A 22655-nucleotide genomic window follows, 5' to 3' on the forward strand; every position below is an offset into this window, starting at 1 on the left:
TACCTGACTAGTTGAGCCCTTATTGTTACTAAAATGCTTCGGGCTGAATTGATCGAGATTATTTCCCATTTGTTGTGAGTACATTTGATGTTGTTGCTGTTGTTGTTGCTGCTGCTGCTGATGATGATGTGTCATACTTGGTAAATGATTCGTGGTCGTTTGATTTGTGCTCCCCATTGAGTACGATTGATTCTAATGGATTAATAAATTAATGCTAATTCTGGATGTGATTTAATTAAATTAAATGCTTACTGTTACAGCTATCAGTTCATGTGGATCAAGTGGATTTGAGAGAGGTGATTGTTGAAAATGCACTAACGTAAGATCCGGAAGAGACCCTGTCGAACTTCCAACAGGTATCTGGAGTAACTCATCATTTTGTGATGGATATATTCTGAGAATAACAAATTCCCATATCAATCTAGTAAAGTGGAACTAAAAATAAGTGGTCATAAACTTACGGAATCCCAGGTAATCTTGAGACTGATCTTGACTTCATGTCCTGTTGTAAATTATTCATCACCAAATGCTGTTGGGGAATATTTTGTTGTTGTTGCATAAGTGTCTGTTGCGCTAATAATGTTGTCTGTTGCATGTTTTGCTGACTATGACTATGTTGCTGGTTCATTGAATTATTTTGATGCTGATGATGAAGATTCTTCATGCTGTTACTTTGACTACTTGATAGTCGTTTCTGAGCGCGCGGACTTAACATTAATGATTGAACATTATTGTGAATTTCCTATAAAGATTGAGGATGTGAGGACATAGTGGTACAAAATTAATGTGAAGGCACATACTTGAGCTTGTGTTAAGCTCTGATGAATGGCTGAATCTGATGATGTTCTCCTCCAACTCGACTCTTGTGGTGGACTTAAGTAAGCATTATTGTTACTACCATAAGGTGATGTGTCAATATTTCTTCGCGATCTCATTGGTCCGCCGCCTACACTTCGTCCTAAAAAAGACATTCGATACATTGTTGATGAGCATAAATTATCCAACAAAGACTTAATTTTACCCCTCGATTCTCTCGTCACTTTATTTTCAGCATTAGCATTTTTGGTAATATCGCTTGAATATCCTGACGACAGCAATCCGGCCAAAGTTGTTGTATTTGGTTCGTCATTCTTTAAAAAAATTGGAAGGAATAATCAAATTTCTATACTTTATTTTATGATCCTTTACGTCTCTCAATCTCTTCTTATGTCTATTTTTTCATTTTTCTACTCAGATAATTAAATTACAAGAAAATATATATATAAAAATATCTACAAGAAGAAATAAAGTCATGTCGCATTGCTTCAACCTATTAATTAGCTTAGTGCCTTTTTTTTAGATAACGTTATGTTCTATTCAGCTTTGCAATTTTCTTTAATTGACAAAAAAAAGTATAAAAAATTGGGTTCAGAGGAAATGTTGCGAGAAAGAAAGACAAAAACATCAAAAGGAACGAATTTATTATTAAGCATGCATTAATATAGATTTTAAGCCTTAAATGTTGCTGCATTTGAGAATTAGTTTTCATCCCAGAATAACTTAATATTCATGTCTAGACTCTTCCATTCATGCATGAATGGATTAAAAAGTCATAAAATGGCTCCAGGTGGAATTGGAATCCACGTATTATAAGCAGTGATGGGATATACTTCATTAATGAAAAGTATTCACACCCACTTAATGTCAAAAAGCATAGAATTATCATAAAATTAACCTAATCATCCAAACAGTTTTAAGGTAAAGTTTATAGTATTATTCAAGGACATCCATATTGACTTTTAGATCAACCTTAATTATTGTCGTACTTTTGATGTATTGAAATTGAGGATTGCTTTAAGGGCTCAGCCTTTTGAACTGGAGCATCGTGTTTAACAATCTGTTGTATCACATCCTTTAGACCTACAGTTTATAGTGGGATCCGAACCACTTGCAAGGTCTGCACATTAAGGTAAGTCTGTGAAAGTCTAGTTAATTAGCTCTTTATATCCATTAAATCAATCTTAATTCAAATCTAATGAAGAGCTTAATCATCCATTCGTGCTCTTTGGCATATCCTTTTGATTTCATCCTTTGTTATCTTCCATCATTTTGCACTTTAACCTTCACAATTGGATATAATGTCATGGATATTAGATAGGTTATAAGATAAAGACACGAATAGGTAGTTTTTAGTGAAGAGGATATTAATCCAGACATGTTGTGTTCGTGGAGAAAAAAGAAAAGCGGTAATTTTAGGTGCTTTAAGGCTGCATGTTAGGTAGGCTGATTGGGCATTGTTAGCATCAGAAGAATAGGAATATTGTAGACTGATTTGTACAACCTAGAAAGACACATGGCGTGGCAAGGACGAATGACAGTGATCTAAGGTCTGTTTTCCTAATCCGAATTCATTACAGAGTCGCGTCTGCCTGAAGACACGATTTCTCTCCTTGTCCACGTCCTATCCCTTTCGGGAATAGATCAGATCGGCAATTATTGAAGTTTTACTATTTCAGGACGAAGCGGAAGTACTCTTAGTTATCATCAAGTGGTAGCCACTAGACGGAAACAACCAAATTTAACAATTGCCTGTCCCTTGATTCTTAGTGTGTACGATGCTACCTAATCGACGTGGTGCCAACATTTCAATATGTGCCGATCGGGGTAGCCGATTAATGCATCCATAATCATCCTTCCAAAAAAGAAATCAGATTTATTTCTGTAAGTTCAGAAAAAGCAAACTCTAAACAGAATTAGACAACAGTAAGCATTAAAGTCCACTCAAATTATGAAGCTTAAATGTAGAAAGGAAGTTTCATAAAATTGACATTTTTAAAAGAATGGAAATAAAAACTTATTTTAGTTCGTAAAGTTCAATTTTAATGCGCTATGTAGGCAGACAAACTTTTTGGGTTTGCAACTTCAAAGTTTTGGCGGCAACAAACATTCCCAAAACGTTGTGCTTATAAAGTTTATTTGGAAATGTATCACGTGTGTGCCTGAAGGACTTTGATACATAGGGAAGTTGTGAGGAAATCTTAGACTCGAAAGTTGAAAGGAATCAACAGAACTTGATAATTATTGCTGTTGGACATGCCACAGTGCCCCATAGTTTGTATGACAAATTACTAATTACCCAAAAAAGAAAGAAAAAATCAATTATCACATCAGTACAACAAAAGAATAGCTAGAGCACTTAATGGATTACATGAAGAAAAACCATGAGTCAGTTCCAATACATGTAAGCGAAACGAAATATTGTAATTTGTCATGAACAGGCGACTTCTTCTAGATTTCAAGTACACAATTAAATGTGTAAATAAAACAACTTCTCAATGGATTTTGTTTGCCCATATGATTTACATGTGTTTGAGCTTCTTCCTCTTCCAACTGCGTGAAAGCTTCTTTGCCGTGTTCATTCAAATGTGAAATGATGTGGGATTGGCAGTGAAAATTTTTTTTTTGTGTTTTTTTAAGTTTGACATTTTGTTCTCATGATTTGTTACACATTAGGTCTCAAGGAAATAACATGAATAATTAAGTGATTCGTTCTATAAAAAGCTCGTGGACGTAAAGTCTACAAAAAAAAGTCTACAATATAAAAATAAATAATATTACGGTCTGTGATTCATTTTGGCGCGTTTTAAAGCTGTGAATGTAAGACTGTTTACTAATTCAGGTTTACTTCGTAGTATTGCTTACTGTGAAATTTATCAATGATTTAGAAAATTTGAACATGTCTGTTGGATTGACATTTTTTTTTTAAATATGGAAATTTCCAGAGTATTTACATTCTGGTTTTGACAGTGAAATTGGGGAAGTGAAAGTTGACATTTTTGGGGAATTTCCAATAAAGCTTTAAAATGAATCAGCTATGACATTTAAAATTCTATGCTGAGCACTAATGAAGCTACAATATTCCTTCATCCATAATGAAGCTTAATTGATTCGCTGTTTACAGTCCTCACAAGTAATCATTCATATATGAATTTTTGTGTTCCTTTTTAAGGTCAATAAATTACGTTTGGATGAATATTCGGGTATATAGGAAACGCAAAAAGTAAAAATTAGTCATTATACCGTAAGCACTTGATATCCATGAAGGTAATTGATTCGTGGAAAAAAATTCTATATTTGTCATTTGGACATGTCTTGAATTTTAAAAGCTTACTGATTTATGAGGCAAAAGCCCGAAGGAAGAATTTCACAGGAAATACATAAAGTCATTAAGTGATTAGAAATATACTTTAAGTAATCTATTTGGAAGAGATTGATATCAATTTATGTAGAACAGTTGACACTGTTTGAGTTTACTAGAATCGACTTTTAGTTCTGGTTTGTTGGATTTCTAATGAATTTTTGGTTGAAGTTGCTGTAATGGTAAACAGGAATTTGTGAAGTACGTCGGTCTAAGTTTGAAATAGCTAAAGCTTCGTTTCCATAAAATACTTGTACAATAACAATTTTGAGCAAACAGTTGAGGATGAGGATACCTTACTTCTTGCCGTAAACACATCGACAAGCCTTAGGAAGCTATGCAGGAATCATAGCTGATTTTTCACAACAGTTCTAATAATAAAACAGCATGAAGTCCTTTGTTCTAGAGAATCACGTGCGACACAAATTTGGTAGCCATATGGAAGCCACACTGAAATTTCTTAGCAGGCAAAGAGCGTGGTTTAAAGAACAGAGAGACGTTCGTGAGCATGTTGATCTAGTGTATATAGGACTACCAAGATTCCGATAACATGCTCATTGTCTGTTACATTTGTTGATAACAAAAGTAGTTTGACGAAAATCTATAAAACCTTCATGACAAACCCTCCTTCATCTGTGCCGCTCGGGAATATATTGGCGACTGCTGATTCAGCTTTGTGTACATAAAATCATTATTGTCGACATATATATTGTGTTTTCTTGATTATCAGAGAAGTATGACCTTGATATACCGACTAAATTCTATAACCTTCGTCAAGTTTTAGCTCGTATCAAGGCACAATAAATTATCAGCCTAATGTCAAGGAATTTTGTCTTCTTGAACTAAATAGTAGTCAATAATTGATATTTTTATAGTAAGCAGAGCTCGAAGTTGACTCAAGTTTTGGAATTGAGTCTACATCGAGTTCAGTTGCATATAAAGAGTCTGAGCGACACAAATGAAGAAGGCTCCACCAAAGCTCTTCCAAATAGAGAGAAGTAGAGCTTTAGTCGAGCCTTAAAATCTGCTTGACCTCATTTGTGCCTCTCGAGTAGATTGTTCATAAACCTTAAGTTCTTATCTCACACAAGTTAGTTAGCTACGCAACATTATTTAGTTATCAAGACTAGCAATGCGACTAAATTGAGATTAATAGCCATTCAGTCAAAAGTTATCAGATTTTGGGAATCCCCAAAATAATAGCGTTAAATAATTAAATTCCAAAAAAATTGCAGGTGTAAATTAAGACACATATTTCGTTCCTACTTCAATGTTTACTGAATTAATACATACACACGAGTTTTTATACTATATAGTCTATGTCTACCAAATACAAAATAAGTATGAAAATATTTATTAAGTTTGATGCAGAAAACAAAAAAATCAAAATAATTAATTTGCATTCCTCTACTTATTATTATTCTACTTAATTAAAACGTCCACAAAAAGAAACTATTTTACGAATGAATTTTAGTGGAATCCCCGATCAACACATGTTATTTTTGGCAACCAGATGGCGCCTCCTTAGGTGGCTGCCAGATGGTAGCTATTTGACATCCAGATAGCGGCTTCTTGGCAGCCAGATAGCGGCTACTTGGCAGCCAGATTGCGGCTATTTGGCAGTCAGATTGTGACTACTAGGCAGCCTAATGGCGGACTATTTGGAAGACATAAGTCAGCCAGATTATGGCTACTTTGCAGCCAGATGGCGACTAAGTGGCTGCCAGATAGCGGCAACTTGCAATCCAATTGGCAATTTTTATGACATTTAATATTAAAATTCCCAATTGGACGTCATTAGGAAACCAATCGAATGCCATGAATACTATGTGCCGATCGGGGAAGGAACAAATAGAGAAATAAAATCAGAAAGAAGAACAACACAAAAAATTGATCATTTAATTGTTTTTGTCATTTTTAGTGTGCCCTCATACTTTCAATGAAATGTGGGCAAAGTCGTTTGTTTTTCTCATCTCCCTTACTCATTTATTTATTCACGAAAAAAAAAGAAAAGAAAACAGAATTGACACAAACATAGGTCGTTGTTTTTCTTATCAGTTCACGTTTTGTTAGTATATAAGTGAAGCACATATTGAAGAATAAATATTTTTTCAATTCTTACAACGAGAATTGCTTGCTTACTTTACTCAGCTAGGGATGACGATTCATTAATTCATGGAAATTTTGACTTAAAATGCTCGCAATAAATAAAGTTTTATTTTTCTTGTTTTATTGGATGTACGTTTATGATTAGTATTATGTAAGTATAGCAAGTCATCATTAACCAATGACTCAACATGTTTTTGTGGATGTGTGATTCTCATTGAAGAACAATGTTGATGATGATGATTTTGATATAGCTTTATACTGATTGATTAAGATTGAGTTCAAATTGCTACTGGATCTAGTTTTGTTTTGAGAATCAATACGCATAATTGTAGTTTATTGACTTGATTTGGTTTAGGAATTTACCTTAACTTGTTGTTTTCGAGGAATTAGAAGTAACTTCTATTGCATTGAAACGTGGCTTGCATTTTATCTAAATGGACTCTTTTTAAGGTTAATTCTAGGGAGAGACTTAGGATCCGAAAAAGACAGCAATGGCGCAGTGGTTAGAGTGTCGGCTAACTGACTCTAACGTCCCGGGTTCGATCCCAGGGTCAAACAAGTCTGGTCGAATACTCGAGTGCTTTTTCGTTGTTTCTAGTCACTCAAGAACTTGGAGGTCCATGCCCCTTTAATGGTCCTTGATCTCGGGATTTATCAAGAGATCAGAAATTCCTTTGGAGTTTAGGTTTCAAGAATTTGCCAAGATCAAGACTTCGATTTCGAGCTCTGATTGCTTCATTAAGAACATAAGGAACGAAAGCCCTATCTCTATCTAAAGGTTAAGGTATATTGTCTGGAATATTTTTTGACACATCTCTGGATTTATGCTATGTCATGAATCAAGTTACTCATGAAACTAGAATCAGTCAGTTAAATTTATGAATTGTCATGAACTTATAGAACAGTTAAGTCAGAAAGGATGCAAAGGGACCAGACATTAGAAACTGGCAGAAGTTTCCTTAAAATAGAGTTTTCGGAAATGCCGCAATGAACCCTTTCTAAGGAATTAACCAATTTACTTAGAAACCTCAATTCATAACTTAGAAAAGCTTTCATATTCTACAAATTACAACAGAAATCAAATCTAAAGTGAGAAATTCATAACAATTTCAGATCTCATTGTCAATTCCAACAGAATTCAATCAAACAAATGGAAATGATTACAAGAAAACATCACAATGAAGCCATTATGTTCTGTAATCTTTGTTAAGATTTTTTCTCTGTTTTTTTGTTTCAAGGTCATGATTTTATATTTTCTCTGCTGTGTAGGTACATCAGTATTTTGAAGTAATACACGAACCAGATGTCACCAGCTGTAATCTTAATAATTAAGATAACAAAAAATTCAGCAATTATCTTAGGATTTTTGATAAGAAGTTCGTGTGCAAATAAAGACTTATGACTCACTGGATATATATTTTTGTGGAATAAAATGTCACATAGAAAGAGTCATAAAAGCAGAGAACAATATACAGTCTAAATAGACCGCAAAACTAATCTTATCTCCCTCATTGTGTCTAGTAAAAAAATTGACGCATTTGGATCATTTAAAAATGTTTAAAATTCAGCTAATTATGAAGCTAATCAAACAACAAAGTAGTAGTAGCTTGCCCGAGCGACACAAATGATTAAGGCTCCATTTGTATGAACACCAAATGGAGGTCGCCTGCTTTATACAGCCATATGGTCGTGTCTGTAGTATTGTATAGTGATGATTCATGAAAAATGACTGTAGCTGACAAAAACGCAATAGGCATTTTTGAGAGAAAGGTTCTTAGATCAATCATTAGACCAAAAAGAGAATGTGACTTGTTCTTGGACAAGAGCAATGAGGAGCTGCATCGGCTGTCCAATATAAAGCTGATACTGTGAGAAGTATTGAAGTGAACAAACTTCGATGGGCAGGACATGTTATTGGAAGGCTTATGGAGGCTTCATTATTGAAGCTTTTAAATTCCGACTTTTTGGATGCTAAGAGATCACGCGGTGTGCCAAAGAACTCGTGGAAAGAAGCTATTGATAGAGACAGTATTGCATTTGGTATTGGCAGACGGAAGCTAACGATAGAGCCAGGTCTAGGTTCCAACTGAAAGAGGCCATGGATCACATTTGATCTTTACAGCCACCGAGGTAAGTAAGCAAGTAAGTACGGACGCTAAATCCTAAGGGATTCTATTTGAACCACCTAAAAGAGGTGTCGTAGCCTTAAAACCTCCTTAATGACAGAGCCATCATCATTTGTGTCGCTCGGGCATAGCAACCAGAATGCGTTGTAAATAGCCTACATCATCATTAGAAACATAAAGTTTAATGTTTAATGTAAAAATGTGTGTGAAAAACAACAAATTTTCAAAATGATAATTATTAAGAGAGAAAAAAAGAGGCGCGCAATGGGTGAGTTGTGTTACTGTCTATTTATATTTTTTTGGGCGGCATCACACTACTTTCGATGTTAAGTATGGACTTATAAATAGACAAAAAAAAGTACAACAAAACATCAACTCTAGTTATATACTTTTTTTTTTGCGACCGTGCAATAATGTGTACACATTATGCGCCATTCTCTCATTGATGCTTACACATCTGAGAATGAAAATATGTCTCTTTTGTTATCTTTGGAAATAATTTGTGCTAATAGTGTGCATTTCTCCTTACAAAAAAAAGAATTATTTTCTTTTTTCATTTCGCTTTTATTGCTCTATTCGCAAATCTCACTCTTTGCACGTGCCGCATGATAATCGACATTTTATTGTGTTTCGGTGTTTTTTTTTGTTGTATTTATTTCAAGTCCATTAATGTGTGGGGTTACCCGAATAGTACAAATCTGTTAATTGATCGAAAATCCGGTCACAGGTTGACGTGACTTTGACTTCCCGAACAGACAAGGAGCATGCTCAATTATATACATTGAGTATGGTCATGAGAAGGCACATTGTCACACAGAGAGTCACACTGGCTTAGTGTTGAATTTTGGATCGAAATATCCTTCGATCGCAGTACCAAACCGGTAAGGCTCTGTCAGTGCGCCAAAAGTAAATCAAAACCAGCATCAAGTCAGTCATGCCGACTTGGTATTGAATTTTGGTTAAATTTTGTATCGAAGTCCAAATCCAAGCCTCCGTAACTCTGGCAAGGTGTCGTATTTAAATAGAATCCGGCACCATGCCAGACTCATGCTGGTTGGGTGTTGGATTATGGATCAAAACTAACACCAAGCCGGAATCACTCTGACATGGTGTCTTGACGGATTGAAGTCAAATTCGACATTAAGTCAGAGTCACGTCGTCCTGGAACAAGATTATGGGTCGATTAACCGATTTGTGTCATTCGGGTTATATATATATCCATAACTACATTCTAATGACTGTGATTTATTCTTCTTCCTCTACTTTTTCATTCTGTTTATTCAACAAATGGACTTAATCGGAACATAAACAGAACTAATATTCATCAAAAGGATCATCAACTTTTAATACTCAAACTAATCCACAAAGATTTGTGCTTTATCTTCTTGAATGAGCACCGAAACTTTTAGATTCTGATTTACACATCGCAAAATATCATCTACTGATGAAATATTACACCGACATTGTATCTTTAACACCCACAGATGTCTTTACGAAACACCTTATTCAAAACTTTTCAGCACTTGAGGTAGGTTCTGATAAATTCAAATTGCACGTTCGCAGCTATCGCTAGCTCGTTTTCAAAAATATGATAAAATATTCATGCTTCAATGGAAGATTTTAATCTCGTTAGAATGCACGGTTCCTCAAGAATGTTTTCTTTTTTTAGTTTGAATTAATTTAATATTTAAAGCAGAACGTGTTAATGTGAGAATTAGTTAACAAAAATATTCAAAAGTAGCAAATTTTGAATGCAAAGATTTGTTACCGTGTGACTTACAAATTGCTTGCAAATAGATAGACGAGATTCTATCAAGTGCAACTCACGTATTTTGATATTATGCAATTAACACGATGATATGCGAGGGTTTTAACGACGATATTGGGCTACTCGGTAATGCATAATGTAATCTTTATCTGAGTTCGATACTTGTCTAGACCTTTAGTACAGTTTCTTGGTGGGTATTAGTCCTAACACGCAAAGAATTTGCTTCTATGGCTAGAATATGCTTTAAAAGCAGTATCTGTTCCTGCTAGGGTAGGAAATCATTGGTTTCATCAAGGACATAGATACTCTATAGAGGTGTTGAAATGGTACAACAGATCATCAATCGCAGTTTTGATTTGCTCTAGGCAAACCCAATATGCATATGCAATATTCTATTAAGTATATCCTTTGTGGTAAGTAAGGGTCACCGATGCCGAATTCCCGGGTAGTCTTGGTCTCGAGAATTTGTCGACTTCGGAAACCCTATAGGTTAGGGGTATGTACTGGATTATTCAACAATCGTGACATAATTTGGGCTTCCCGAAGTCTCGGCTCGGACTAATTCTTCAATGATCGAGTCGGGAACTCAGACTACAGAGGATTTCCCGATGTTTTTGTCTCGGTCTCAAGAAACCTTATATAGAATCAGCTTGAAAATCATGTAGATGACAAAACTTAATTTCACGATATTGATCCCAATTCATTTTACGTTATACCTGCTTTAAACAGGTTAGGTCAGTAAAAAAAGTAGTTTAAAGGCAATTGAATATTCAGTAAATAATGATCAAGTACCATTGCCTTTATTTGTTATATTTTACCTAACAAGGAAGCATTAGTAACAGTAAAAGAAGACTTACTTAGCCGTCGATATTTATGTATTAAGGTATCTATGGATACTTCACCTACAAAAATAATGTGATATTTACAGCTAGATTTGATGTTAATTTTATCTTTGTTGATATTCATTTGAGCTTTAGATGCTTCAACCTTGAATATTAAGAGGTCTTGAAGATGTTTTTAAATAAAATATACATAAAACTGGTCTGAATATTCCAATACTTTTGGAAATGTTCTATCCGATGATGCAATATTAGTCATCGAATATCAAAGATTATTGCAGTGGATATGCTTTGAAATTCCGTAATAAATTGTTGGAACTTCCAATTAAAGATGCGAAAATTTACTATCGGTGACTTGATGTTGTCATCGGTAAGAAATTTTAAAATCAGAATTAGAGGAACAGAAGTGAGAATTAGTATATATATTTAAAACAGAATTCGACACATATGTCAATTGGCTACAGTCATAAACAACAGCCATTCTGCATGTCATTGAGACTGAAGACCAGAAGTAAAAATTCATTTCCCATTCCAGCCCAACATCAATAATATTAAATGAAGAAGTAATTACAATTAATTTAAATCATGCTGAAGGATATAAGTAAGCAAGAATAAATCACAAGTCGATGATGTATATGTTGCATTTAAAGACTGTTTTAATAGGAATCATTAAGTGAGAAAAAGAACTACAAACACACAGACATAAACAAAACGCAATAAAATAGAGTAAATTATCTCCGTCAATAAAGAATATATGCTTTTTTTGGGGTTAACTAATGCAAATGGATTAGGAATAAAGAAAATGTAAAAAAAAAAATATTGAAACTATTGCAAAAAAGTATATATATATCTACTGAGTATATTAACCTTATTATCAATATTGTTTGAATTGTTTGCGTTATTAATTGGCGCATTAACATTTGGCAATGATCGCGAAATAAATGCAGAAGTTGTTGCTATCAAATTCGTGTTACGCGGCGCTTGTGACACCTATAAAAAGATATACATTTTTGTTGTTTTTTTTTTAACGTACATACAGTCAAACATATTGCTTCTAAAGAACAACACACTTGTGAGAATTATTGTCTCATCCAATGAGCAGTTAAAGACGGAATAAAATACTATAATAATTTGAGAGAAGAGCATGTTCCCGAGCTGTGAATGGTGGTCGGTTTCTCAGGATGTCCATGGTGCTTTTGGATCAATCTGGCTCAATATACATAGGGTTTACTTAAGTATACATCAGAGCAGTGGTGGGCAACCTTTATTTTTTATGGCACACCTTTGTGGTAAGTCATGCCCAAAATATCACACGGGATACGATTCATGACATTACCAACAATTTTTAACTAGTGTGTCGCGGCACACAGGTTGTTCACCACTGCATTAGAGTGTCAATTAGCACCTTAGATTGAACTCTACCCTGCATATCGAAAGGGTATGTGCACTCATTCACCCTGAAAGACCGACTCATAATGATTTATTGATCAACAATCCATTCCTTAACCTCAAAACAGTAAACAACCAAACATCACTTTTGAGGTTATATGCTGCTCGGAACATAATTCGCAGGTTCTTGTCACGAAACCGGTTTCATTAATTTTCTTAATTTTTGCGTTATAATCCTTTCGTGCAGAACAATGGATTTCACATAATTCAACTATTCTGATCCCATAAGAAAGGTCTAGTTCCATTTGGACTTAAATGACGCTTAACCAACCTCAACAAATTTCATGTTACGAATCTTAAAGTAGACTCATGAAAAAAAAAAAAAATAATCGATAAACGTCCTGACACAATGGATGAAAAATGATATTTTTCGACTGTCAATGTTCTTTTTCTACGATGGATGATTGTATTGGCAGTTCTGTTTTTTCATGGAATCGATACGTCTTAAGAAATTCCCTCGCGAAAAATTGTGGATTTTTTTACGACTTCAATTGTTTATATCTTTGAGTATTGCAAACTGGATGCGACTGCTTTGAGTGAAAAATTTTATATCTTCAAGTATGTCTGCTATTGTGTAATTCTAGGAAGCAATCAGTAATTTGGTAGATTGATGGATAATTCAGAGAATTGTAACAGATGAGTAGTTTTTTGAAAGGTTAGCTGTTAGCCAGGAGCTACGATACGTACGAATCTTCTTGAGTTTCCGTTTGACTACTAATAAGATTATATAGCCGTTGAGGATGTTAAGAACTGTCGATAGATTAACATATTGTGAATTATTAAAACTGTATGTTTTAATATCTCCAAGAATTGACTAATATATTCAGAAGTTTACAATTTTTAGACATTAAGTTCTTCCTTTAACGAACATGTATCATCTGACCTTTTGCAACCTCATGTTCAAATTTGAGTTGTACAATATGATGCCTAGAGCAGTATTCGAATTGATTTTAAGACATGTTAATGATCGACGAAACATTTAAGAAGCTAACCCGAGCAGCACAGGACGACGAACTGCATTTTTTAGTCATAGAAATTGGGCTGAAATCAGCTGTTATTGTGATAATATAGCAGCTTTGTATCTTATCGTTAAAATGGCAACACAGTGTTAATTTTGCCAGCTGAGTGTGCTGCTCGGGTAAGATCATGTTTAAGCTTCTATATCTCATAAATGTCAGGTGCAGGATCAAGAAGTCGAGCTTTCATAGCTTTTAGAATAATATATTGTCTTATTGAAATTGTTCATGACTATAAGACAAGGCAGTATAAAGTTTCGTGAAATCAACCAAAAAAAGTCATTAGAAAAGGCACTGGTAATTAGTCACAAAAAAAAATCATATCACGAAAATTAATTGAAAAATTTCCGACACTAAACAATCGGAAGCTTTTGAAATTTTTTCATTTAACATCGACTGTTTAAATTGTGGAATTTTAAGTAAATATGTCAAAACATGCGCAGTCAACTAATGAAATTTTCACTCCTCTGGCACAATAATTCTAGCTAATAACAAACACGTGAATAATATACAGACAATAGCGATAAAAAAAATTTCATGTATAATTATTATTATTCTGTTTTTGGGTACTCTAACATATATTGATACAGTTTCAAGGTCTTCTCATTTTTTTTCTCTCCACACATTCCGCATAAATGTGTGCTGCTTGCTATGAGCAACATCGTAGAGACATAAAAAAGCCTAATAATTGATATTGATTGCTTCTCTCAATATTTTGTGTTCGATTCTTTGTGGAACTAACAAAAACACAAAAAGAATCTTAAAGGCAATGAAGATGAGACATGCTACAGCCAGAACGCGAATTGTGCTTATTGAGGAACTGTTTATAACACCTGAACAAAGCACAACTTCAAACAGATATATACTCGAGACTACCACAATCGTATTCTCCTTAATATGATGAATGTTGTTAGTTGCTTAATTATAAATGTGTGGCATTTAAGTGCTAGAAAATTATGAGAATCAATAAGAATTTTTAATTCTTCTCGACTCTGTGCTGTTCTTTGTTGTTCATTTTGTTCCAAAGAATATGAGAATGACTCAGTACAATCGACACACGGTGTGTTGTGTGTACTTCAATCGTCTTTACTTGTTAATACAAATGATCCTTTCTAATGAAATATTTTGTATTAAATACAATGTAATGGTGGGCTGTGTAAATATTTCATTTCTTATACATCTGGACTAGAATAGTGGCTCGTTAAGTATGGCAGCAGCTAAATGCAGGTGTGTAGTTGGAATCTTATCTAGCATTAACGCGGGTTATCAAACTTTTAAATTAGGAGTTCAAGAGTAATGTCGCATACATTTTCAATTTTTAGGTACGGACGCCCTTAGATTCGAATCTTGCTAATGATAGCCGAACATGTGTATGTAGTTTGATGTTAAGGTAGTTCAATGCTTATCAATTTATGAGTGTAAATTTAGGCTCTCATTTGGATCTTCAACTGGTATTCCGTGATACTTTCAGCTAAGTTCTGTCAACATTGACTGCCTTCGTACGGTAATCTAGTAGATTTGAATTCGATTTTTTATGCTGTACTTCAAGTTCTGACCCGTTCCTTAATTCAAAGTTGGCTAATGATCCAGTTTTGTCTTGCTTTTGTACATTAAGCAGTTGAAATTTCTAAACTTTTGAAAAAATTCAACTTGGAAATGGCAGGATTCGAACCGAAGACTTTCGAGTTATCAAACTCAATATGAGTCAAACGTCTTGTCGATTAATCCACAGAGACACTCAACAGCTTGAAGACATTTGGCTTATAGAGAGTATCAAGGAATATGATATGAATCTCCGTGATCTGCATTAATCAATTCTAGTCCAGTTTGTAAGATTATCTAATACTACACAGAATGGACACTTAATGAAAACTATAAGTTACGTCCTAATAATTACATAATGTTGAAAGCTTCTCAACTTAGTCATTAAAATTGTTATTAAATGATGAAAAATTGATGTGCCATTGGTGTCAAGTCAGATCATCATCTTTTTTTTTCTAGACTTTTCTTTCTCAAGCTTTTTATTCATTAATAGGACACAAAAGAAACGAATGAAGTCCTTACAATAAAATTCTTGTGCCACAAAAACTTCATTAAAATTTCATTCTCGGACGTGATTTATGTGTTATACCTTTTTGTCTCAGAATGTTGAATGTAAGTAAGTCTCATCCGTAAAGGACAGTGAGAACAAAATGAAATAAAAAGTTAACAATTAAGCATGACGTTTAATTATTCTGCAATGCTGCCTCTATTTACTTACTTCTCTCATTAATTATTTATCAATTTTTTTTTACGTTGTGTTGTGTCTTTTTTGTCGGAGCTGATACGTTCTACATCAAAATGGATGTGTGAGTTGTGTTCCTCAAACACACACAAAAAAGAGAATATGAAGATGTAATGATGTTCCTAAGCGCGCGAAGTTGTTGCTTCTTTTTTTATCCGCATTTCATTTCTTGTTTTTTTAAAGATATAGAGAAGATGTAGACGCATTGTCGTTGGATTTTCCAGAAAGAAAGTAATTTTGGGGAGTTTGGATACTATAAATGAAGTTGATGCTAACGTCCTGTAATTAATTGTAAATGACATTTGTGACTAAGACTGAAAAATCCCAGAAATGAAAGAATTTTTATCATAATAACTTATTGACATCAAATGGACATCCTCAAAAAAATTATCGCGTGGATGTCATTCACAAAAAGTTGCAAACTCATAAGTGTGGAGTATGAGTCACTCCAGAGATAAAATATCTACCTGAACTCATCAAAGAGAATTTGTGGAAGCTTTATTTTTGCAAGCTTATAATTGATGATAGTTGAGCCTAGATTAACTGCCATAATCATTGTTCTTTTGCTTATCTAGCTGTGTCGGTTAAGTACTCATGAAGATGTTGATAGTGTGCTCTATATTAAAGACTTTTGAGGCTTATTTTGGGTCTAAACTTAGCTAATTGTTGGGATTTGAATAGGAAGGGATTTAATGTTGTTTTTAGGGATGTCGTGACTCATAAAATGCTTTCTATGGTCTGTACCGAGCATGTACCGAGGAAGTAAATAATGCAAGGTATGTAGCTGAACTCAAGCATCAACAATAGTCTTTTGACCGAAATACATGTGCTTGCATAGAAGCTCTAACAGGCCAGGATACCGCTTTTAGGAACCTGAGTGGTATTTCTGTAATATGAAGACTTGCTCGTTGTCTGTTAGGGAAATGCGCCGCTTCAATCGCTTATATTGCTTTAAGATACTTAATTAAGGTTCTTGAACCAAAACAGCATAAAATCCCCTCACACAACAAGAACGTCATCTGACCAACGCATATGACCATTAGAAACAAATTATTAATGCAAATTTGTCCGGTTTTAAACCTTCTATCGACTTCTTGAAAAGATTTATTGCCCATAATGTTAAACTAATGAAAGTGGACGGTGCAGTTGGTAATAAAATTAAACTTTCACATTTAATGCACACGAACTGATTGCAATGCAAGATTGATCGATAAGATAAGGTTTTATTAGAAAATTTAATGTTTAAATGGTTTAATTCCGTGACAGTTTTAGTCTGGGCAAGGGCATGAGGATATGGTTTTTATGGTGTTATGTAAGATTTGGATTTGCTGCTTAGAATTGGATGTGAGGGTTTGAAGATTTTGAAGCAGTGGCAGAATGGTCAACGATATGGACTCTTATAAGGTTTCTTGGTTCAATCGGAGGGATTGTTCAGTCGAGTACTCAGTCCATAATTATGCCTGATTATCATGTCATGTTATTATCATTATCATGTCATTTACCATATCAATTTGAAGCATCCATGTGCTAGAAAAGAACATTTAAGGTCTTAATATGCACCAAGTAAATCAAGCACTGTTGTAATTAGCTGAAGGAAGCCAGCGACATAACCAACTTTAGCCGCCATCTGAAGGAAGTCGTAGATAACAATTTATCTTAATGACCAGCGAAGTACGTAAGTGAGAACATTAGTTACTCCTCTTTTTCGTATAATATCAAAGACTTTCACTTGCCAGAACCTTTTACTTCTTAATCATCTTCAAAAGAACGTCATTTGTAACGTCATAAAAGCCTTTTTAGAATGAACTTGTTTGACTTTTTATTCTTCTCGCTGTATATGTGAACTCATTGGAACTTATATTTACAGAAGGTTTCGAAAGCTCCAGACGTTCCTTACGCGTAAAAATGAATCCATTTGTATCGCAGCTGAAGTATATGTCAGTAATTCTAGTGTTATCATGAGTCTACCTTATTTTTGGATATCTTGAAGATTTTGAGAGTAGTTGGTTAGCTAATCCGTTACTTAATTTGTCAGTGGCATGTTGGTATGAAGAATTGTAAACTTCTAACCGTAAAGTGTAGTGATTCTTATGTTTTTTGCTAGACATAACTAAATGCACTTCTTCGGACACTGATGTGGCCAGCGGTCTGACCCTTTCAAAATCTATTGAAATTGATTTCTATAAGCTACATCCCGTACTTCTTATTTCCATAACAGAAAAGGGAACCCGCTTTTATGTGCCGTATCACGAAAGTCGATAGAGATGCTACTGTGGATGGTATCAGAAATTGACAAGTGCAAGCCAGTGATAGAGCCAGCTTTAGGCGACTCCTATCAGAGGTCATGAATCACGACAGATCTTTAAGACCAGCGAAGTAAGTAAGCAAGTATCACGAAAGTCTAGTCATTCTGTATTAGGATAGCATGGTGTTACTACCTGTTTTGTTTACAGTATTGTCCAAATTATTTTGTGCTCCGACCAAGCCATGAGATACCGATAGAAGTGAGTCGCGACCGAAACCGCATACGACATGCTGTTCATCAGAGCTCAAAGTTGACTCCGATTTTGTATAGAAAAGTTGACTTCGAGCACTGAACTTCAAGATATTCATGTCGCGGCACAAAGTTTGCTCAACACTGTCTTATTAGATCAGAATAGTTAAGTATGTCCTCCGCACTACCACCCACCATATGAAAAATTCCCGCGAATCCACTTTAAAAAAGTTCTCGAAAATTCTAATAAAGTTGACAAAAAACAAAAATTGCTAGCGCGTTTCCAATACCGAAAAAAAAAATAAAATAAATATTTTGTACACATTTCAAAAATTTATAAATGTACACAACCTAAGGCGCGTGTATAAATAAGTTGGAAGGAAAGAAGAAATAAGTTCTTATTCTTTATTTTCTTCTCTCCCGAATAATAATAATATGAATTGTATAGAAACGTTAGAAAGTAAACAGAACGAGATTCTTTTTACTTGTTGCTGTTCCGCACATTTTTTTTTCTATATGTGGATATACCTTTTGGATATAATTGTTGCAATTCGACGAAAGGGAGCACATATACATTATTTTTTTTTGGTGATATTGATAAGACATTTTCTTTTTTCGCTCGCATTTATACGTGTATGTATGTTATCAAGACAACTTAGCAAGCACAAAAAAAAAAAACGATATGGAAGTATGCGAGCCGCAGTGATTAAAAAATTACGTATTTTAATAGCGTCACTTTTATTTCTCATCTCTCAAAATCCTCCTGATTAGAATAATTATTGTCCTCATTTTTATGTCACACACAGTATATACAGCACAGCACACAGCACAATTTCCATTTCCAATTGGAATTTTAATAGGAAAATGAAAATTTTTTTGTGCTACTGTTGCTGCTGCGCTTAAAATTAAAATACACAAGCTTTCCGAATTGCATTTCTTTCTTTTTTTTGTGTGTGCCTGCCTGCCTCTCATACACGAGAGAAATTTTTCATACAGTAAGAAAATTCAGTTCTTTTTTTTTGTGTGCCTCAATCCTATCTTGTTCTGCATTAATTCTTCACGCATATTAGCTGATTTAATAAATAATATTGATTATAGCTGCATGTTCATATACACAAAAGACGAGAATTTGTTTTCATACACAAATGTCAGTTTCGCTACAACGCAAATTCTCGGATCTCAGATGGGAATTTATATTTTTTTTTTTCTCCTCTCTTCATTCTTCGTATATATTTCTGGATTAGAAATTCGAGGGATTTTTTTTCATACTTTTTTTTTTCTTCTGTTCCTTAATTTAAAATAGCACAAAAATTAGATAATGAAGGTTCTACCTTTGATGACACTTCTGATACTTCACGCATAATACGCTCAAATTCGGCATTTCCTTCCGCTTCCTTTTGATTTAATAGCGCTATTTTTTCCGAAAATTTTCGAGGATTTGCCATCTTTTTCCTCTACTGCTTATATCTCACATATATAACTTGATTCTTTTTTTTTTTTTGACTTTTTTTCTTCCAATGAGAAAAAATTTCTTGTCACTTTTTAATACAACTAATTGTGATTGTTACACTTTTTTATATACATGAATCTATCTAATATCTATTAATGTCTAACATGGAATAAAATTTTTACACAATAACTTCCGTCAACTTTTTTTAATTAAATTTTTTCAAATGATACTTCTGTTTTCTTATGAGACTTCATTGAAAATAAAAAGTCTCCGATTGAAAAACTTATTGGAAGTGATGTGGAAGCTTTCCAATTGAGCATGTCTGTCCGGGCGAAAATTACTTGATTCTTATTGGAAATGAGCGCAGATTTGTTTAAATTGATGTTAATCCTTAATGATTCCATGTGACATTCTAGTCCTTAAGTTATATCCTCAATCTTCATGAATCCCATTGGTAACCGACTTGAATAACTGTTCTGGATGTCTGCATACAACATAAATACCTCAACATAAAAGCACAGACATAACAGACATGCACAGTACCGAAAAAAATCAGATGTTGACTTCCAATTGTGTACAAAACAATTTCTTCTTTATTTATATTTTTACTTTCATCTCAAAAATCCAATGATTTATTTCCGCTGCTTGAAGAACAGCTCATAGAAATTTCATTTGACTCATTTTCCTGTAATTCGGGTGGTAAATGAAGCTTCTCAATGACAAATCGATGCGATTTAAGTTTGAATGCTAAATCAAATGCTTCAGGCTTGTGAGACTGTAAGGCGGCTATTGTTTGGAGCTTCTTAATATGCAATAATCCATGATATTGCTTAAACACGGCATTTGTTTGCTTCTCAATATTATTGAATGATTCTAGATTTATGTTTAAATCAACGAGTCTTCTTATTCTAAAGATTAATGTTTCATCAATTTGATTGATAAGGTGTAAAGGCATCGTCATGTAACAAACAACATTATTGTATCGAGTGATGGACTTAAGTTGTGCGAGAAATTTGAGCAATTGTGTACTAAAATCATCTGAATACCACAATGGAGATCCGACAGAACTTATGCAAATTCTGAGTAAATTGCTTGGATTTTCTTGAACAACTTTGTGTAGGTCCTCAATCACGCATTCAAAAGCACTTCTTGGAAATTGTTGTTGAAGATCTTTAAATGTGAAAAATTTGATATTTTCATAATTCTCTATTACTTCCTTCGGATATTTCTTGTTTAAATCATAAGTCACTCCAATTTGATGTCCTCTCTGAACGGAATCGATTTTTGGAAGGTCTTGATACCTAAATGCTATTCTTAAATCATTACTTGATGTCTCTGCTTGAGCTTGTCTCTGATTCTCATGTGGCATTGGGATGTCCTTCATCTAAAATGATTTGATATTGATTACAATCAGTTTCTTCATTGCAGGTTTAGTGCAAGCATGCAATGCAGTTGCAGAATCTTCAAATTCACATTTTTGCATGCAAAAATTATATCAATTGCTGCTGGAAGTATTAAAATAAGTCAGACTTACGATTTTCATGGGATCCTCATCTAGCGCTACTAAATAAATTTGGTGCTTATGATGAAAACCGTCAGCAAGAAACAGTTTCAAGAGAACATCAGAGTATCTTCCAAATTTGTCCTCTCCTATGAAATAAACATATTAAATCTGAGAAAACACATGTATTAATTCATATCCTACCTATCAGAATTAATGAGTTCAACTCAATTCCTCCGCCAATCACAAAATCAAAGGAATCACTTCCAGATGAGCATATTTGATAATTTCTTATGGATGTTTTTATGCCAGCGATTTCTGGTACGTTTTCCTTCTTCAGCTTAACGAAACTAGACATTTCCTATGTTGATATTTATGCTTTGATATTGATAATTATAATTTTAAGCAATTTTCTTATAAGAATGTTGAATTTTCCGAAAATTTCCACGTTTTCGTTGAGACTTGTGCAAAATTTAAATTATTTTAGCAATCTGATAGCTTGCTAAAGTTAGGCACTAAATATTTATCTAATTTATTGTGCGTTTGGCTTAATAAATCACTTAATGTAACTTTTATTCATTAAAAATGTTAGAGAACTGAACTGAAATGAACTTGTTTTGATTTTCTGAACAGTTTTGAATTGTGGATTTGAATTTTAAAAAACCGTTGGAAATAAAGCGTTGCTTTTTGAAGAATGAATTTTTGATTTGAATTAATTTAATTAAATGGGATTAAAATTAGATAAAATTTAGTGTTTTAGTGATTAAATTAAATTTGATACTTTAAAAAATTAGAATTTTTGATAAAATAATTAAAATTAATGTTTACGCAATTTGACACAAAACTAGACGGAACTAGACTAATCTATTATATTAGGTCTGATATCTGGTTTAACTAACAACTAAGACCATCTTGGTATATCAAATAAGAACATGTTATTTGTTTTTGAAACATAACCTCTAAAATGTTTCCAAATCTCAAAAAAAGTTCGATTTTGAAGGCTAAAAGTTCATCGAGCGTTTTTTGACCTCAAACTTAATAGTTTACAATACTACGAGTAGCAAGATCTTCACACATATCTTAAACGTCCTCACATGCATCATCTTTCCTCCCTTTTTCTTATCTATCCCTACTCACATCTCACTCAATTTTCGAAATCAATTATCACATGAGTGGGGATAGAAAAATCAACGAATTGATGATAAGCTTGACACGAGTGTGCGCAGTAAAGGAACAGCATTTTCGAATAAGAAGAACTTTTGATTTTAGATTGTTCGACTTTAGTATCAAATGGTAAGGCATAAAGGGAGGATGGAAAATTCTGGTCCTAGAACATTCTGAATATTTACGTAAATTTCTCATAAATGGAACTGGAATCAAGGGAGTGAGATTATTCATTTGAGAATCATGAGAGCACTTGACTTGAGGATCACTTCAGAACT

At 33.8% G+C, this 22655-nt stretch overlaps 2 protein-coding genes across 8 annotated transcripts in view; both read right to left on the bottom strand.

Annotated features, from left to right (window-relative positions):
- The window catches only part of LOC139099570 (CREB-regulated transcription coactivator 1-like), a 28477-nt gene extending 8511 nt beyond the window's left edge, over positions 1-19966 (bottom strand). For 3 of the 7 annotated variants that reach the window (XM_070652069.1, XM_070652070.1, XM_070652067.1), the window contains exons 1-7: positions 19594-19966; positions 11887-12009; positions 1022-1130; positions 801-958; positions 462-742; positions 253-394; positions 4-192 (exon numbers count right to left, since the gene is read on the bottom strand). In XM_070652069.1, coding sequence (XP_070508170.1) covers positions 4-192; positions 253-394; positions 462-742; positions 801-958; positions 1022-1130; positions 11887-12009; positions 19594-19707 — 1116 coding nt within the window. In that variant the 5' untranslated portion in view covers positions 19708-19966. The remainder of the gene's footprint in view (positions 1-3; positions 193-252; positions 395-461; positions 743-800; positions 959-1021; positions 1131-11886; positions 12010-19593) is intronic. The other 4 variants (XM_070652071.1, XM_070652068.1, XM_070652073.1 and 1 more) reach the window with 3 other exon arrangements.
- A 310-nt stretch (positions 19967-20276) lies between these two features.
- Positions 20277-21797, bottom strand: LOC139099571 (elongator complex protein 4-like). Its single transcript, XM_070652075.1, has 3 exons — positions 21418-21797; positions 21247-21362; positions 20277-21096 (listed from the first exon to the last, which is right to left on the bottom strand). Exons 1-3 carry the CDS (start codon positions 21569-21571, stop codon positions 20329-20331), a joined length of 1038 nt encoding a protein of 345 aa, XP_070508176.1. The 5' UTR covers positions 21572-21797; the 3' UTR covers positions 20277-20328.
- Between the last annotated feature and the right edge of the window lie 858 nt (positions 21798-22655).

Source organism: Chironomus tepperi, unplaced genomic scaffold, assembly GCF_022539635.2.
Source record: "Chironomus tepperi strain 1889 unplaced genomic scaffold, CSIRO-AGI_Ctep_v1 contig_479, whole genome shotgun sequence".
Taxonomy (NCBI): domain Eukaryota; kingdom Metazoa; phylum Arthropoda; class Insecta; order Diptera; family Chironomidae; genus Chironomus; species Chironomus tepperi.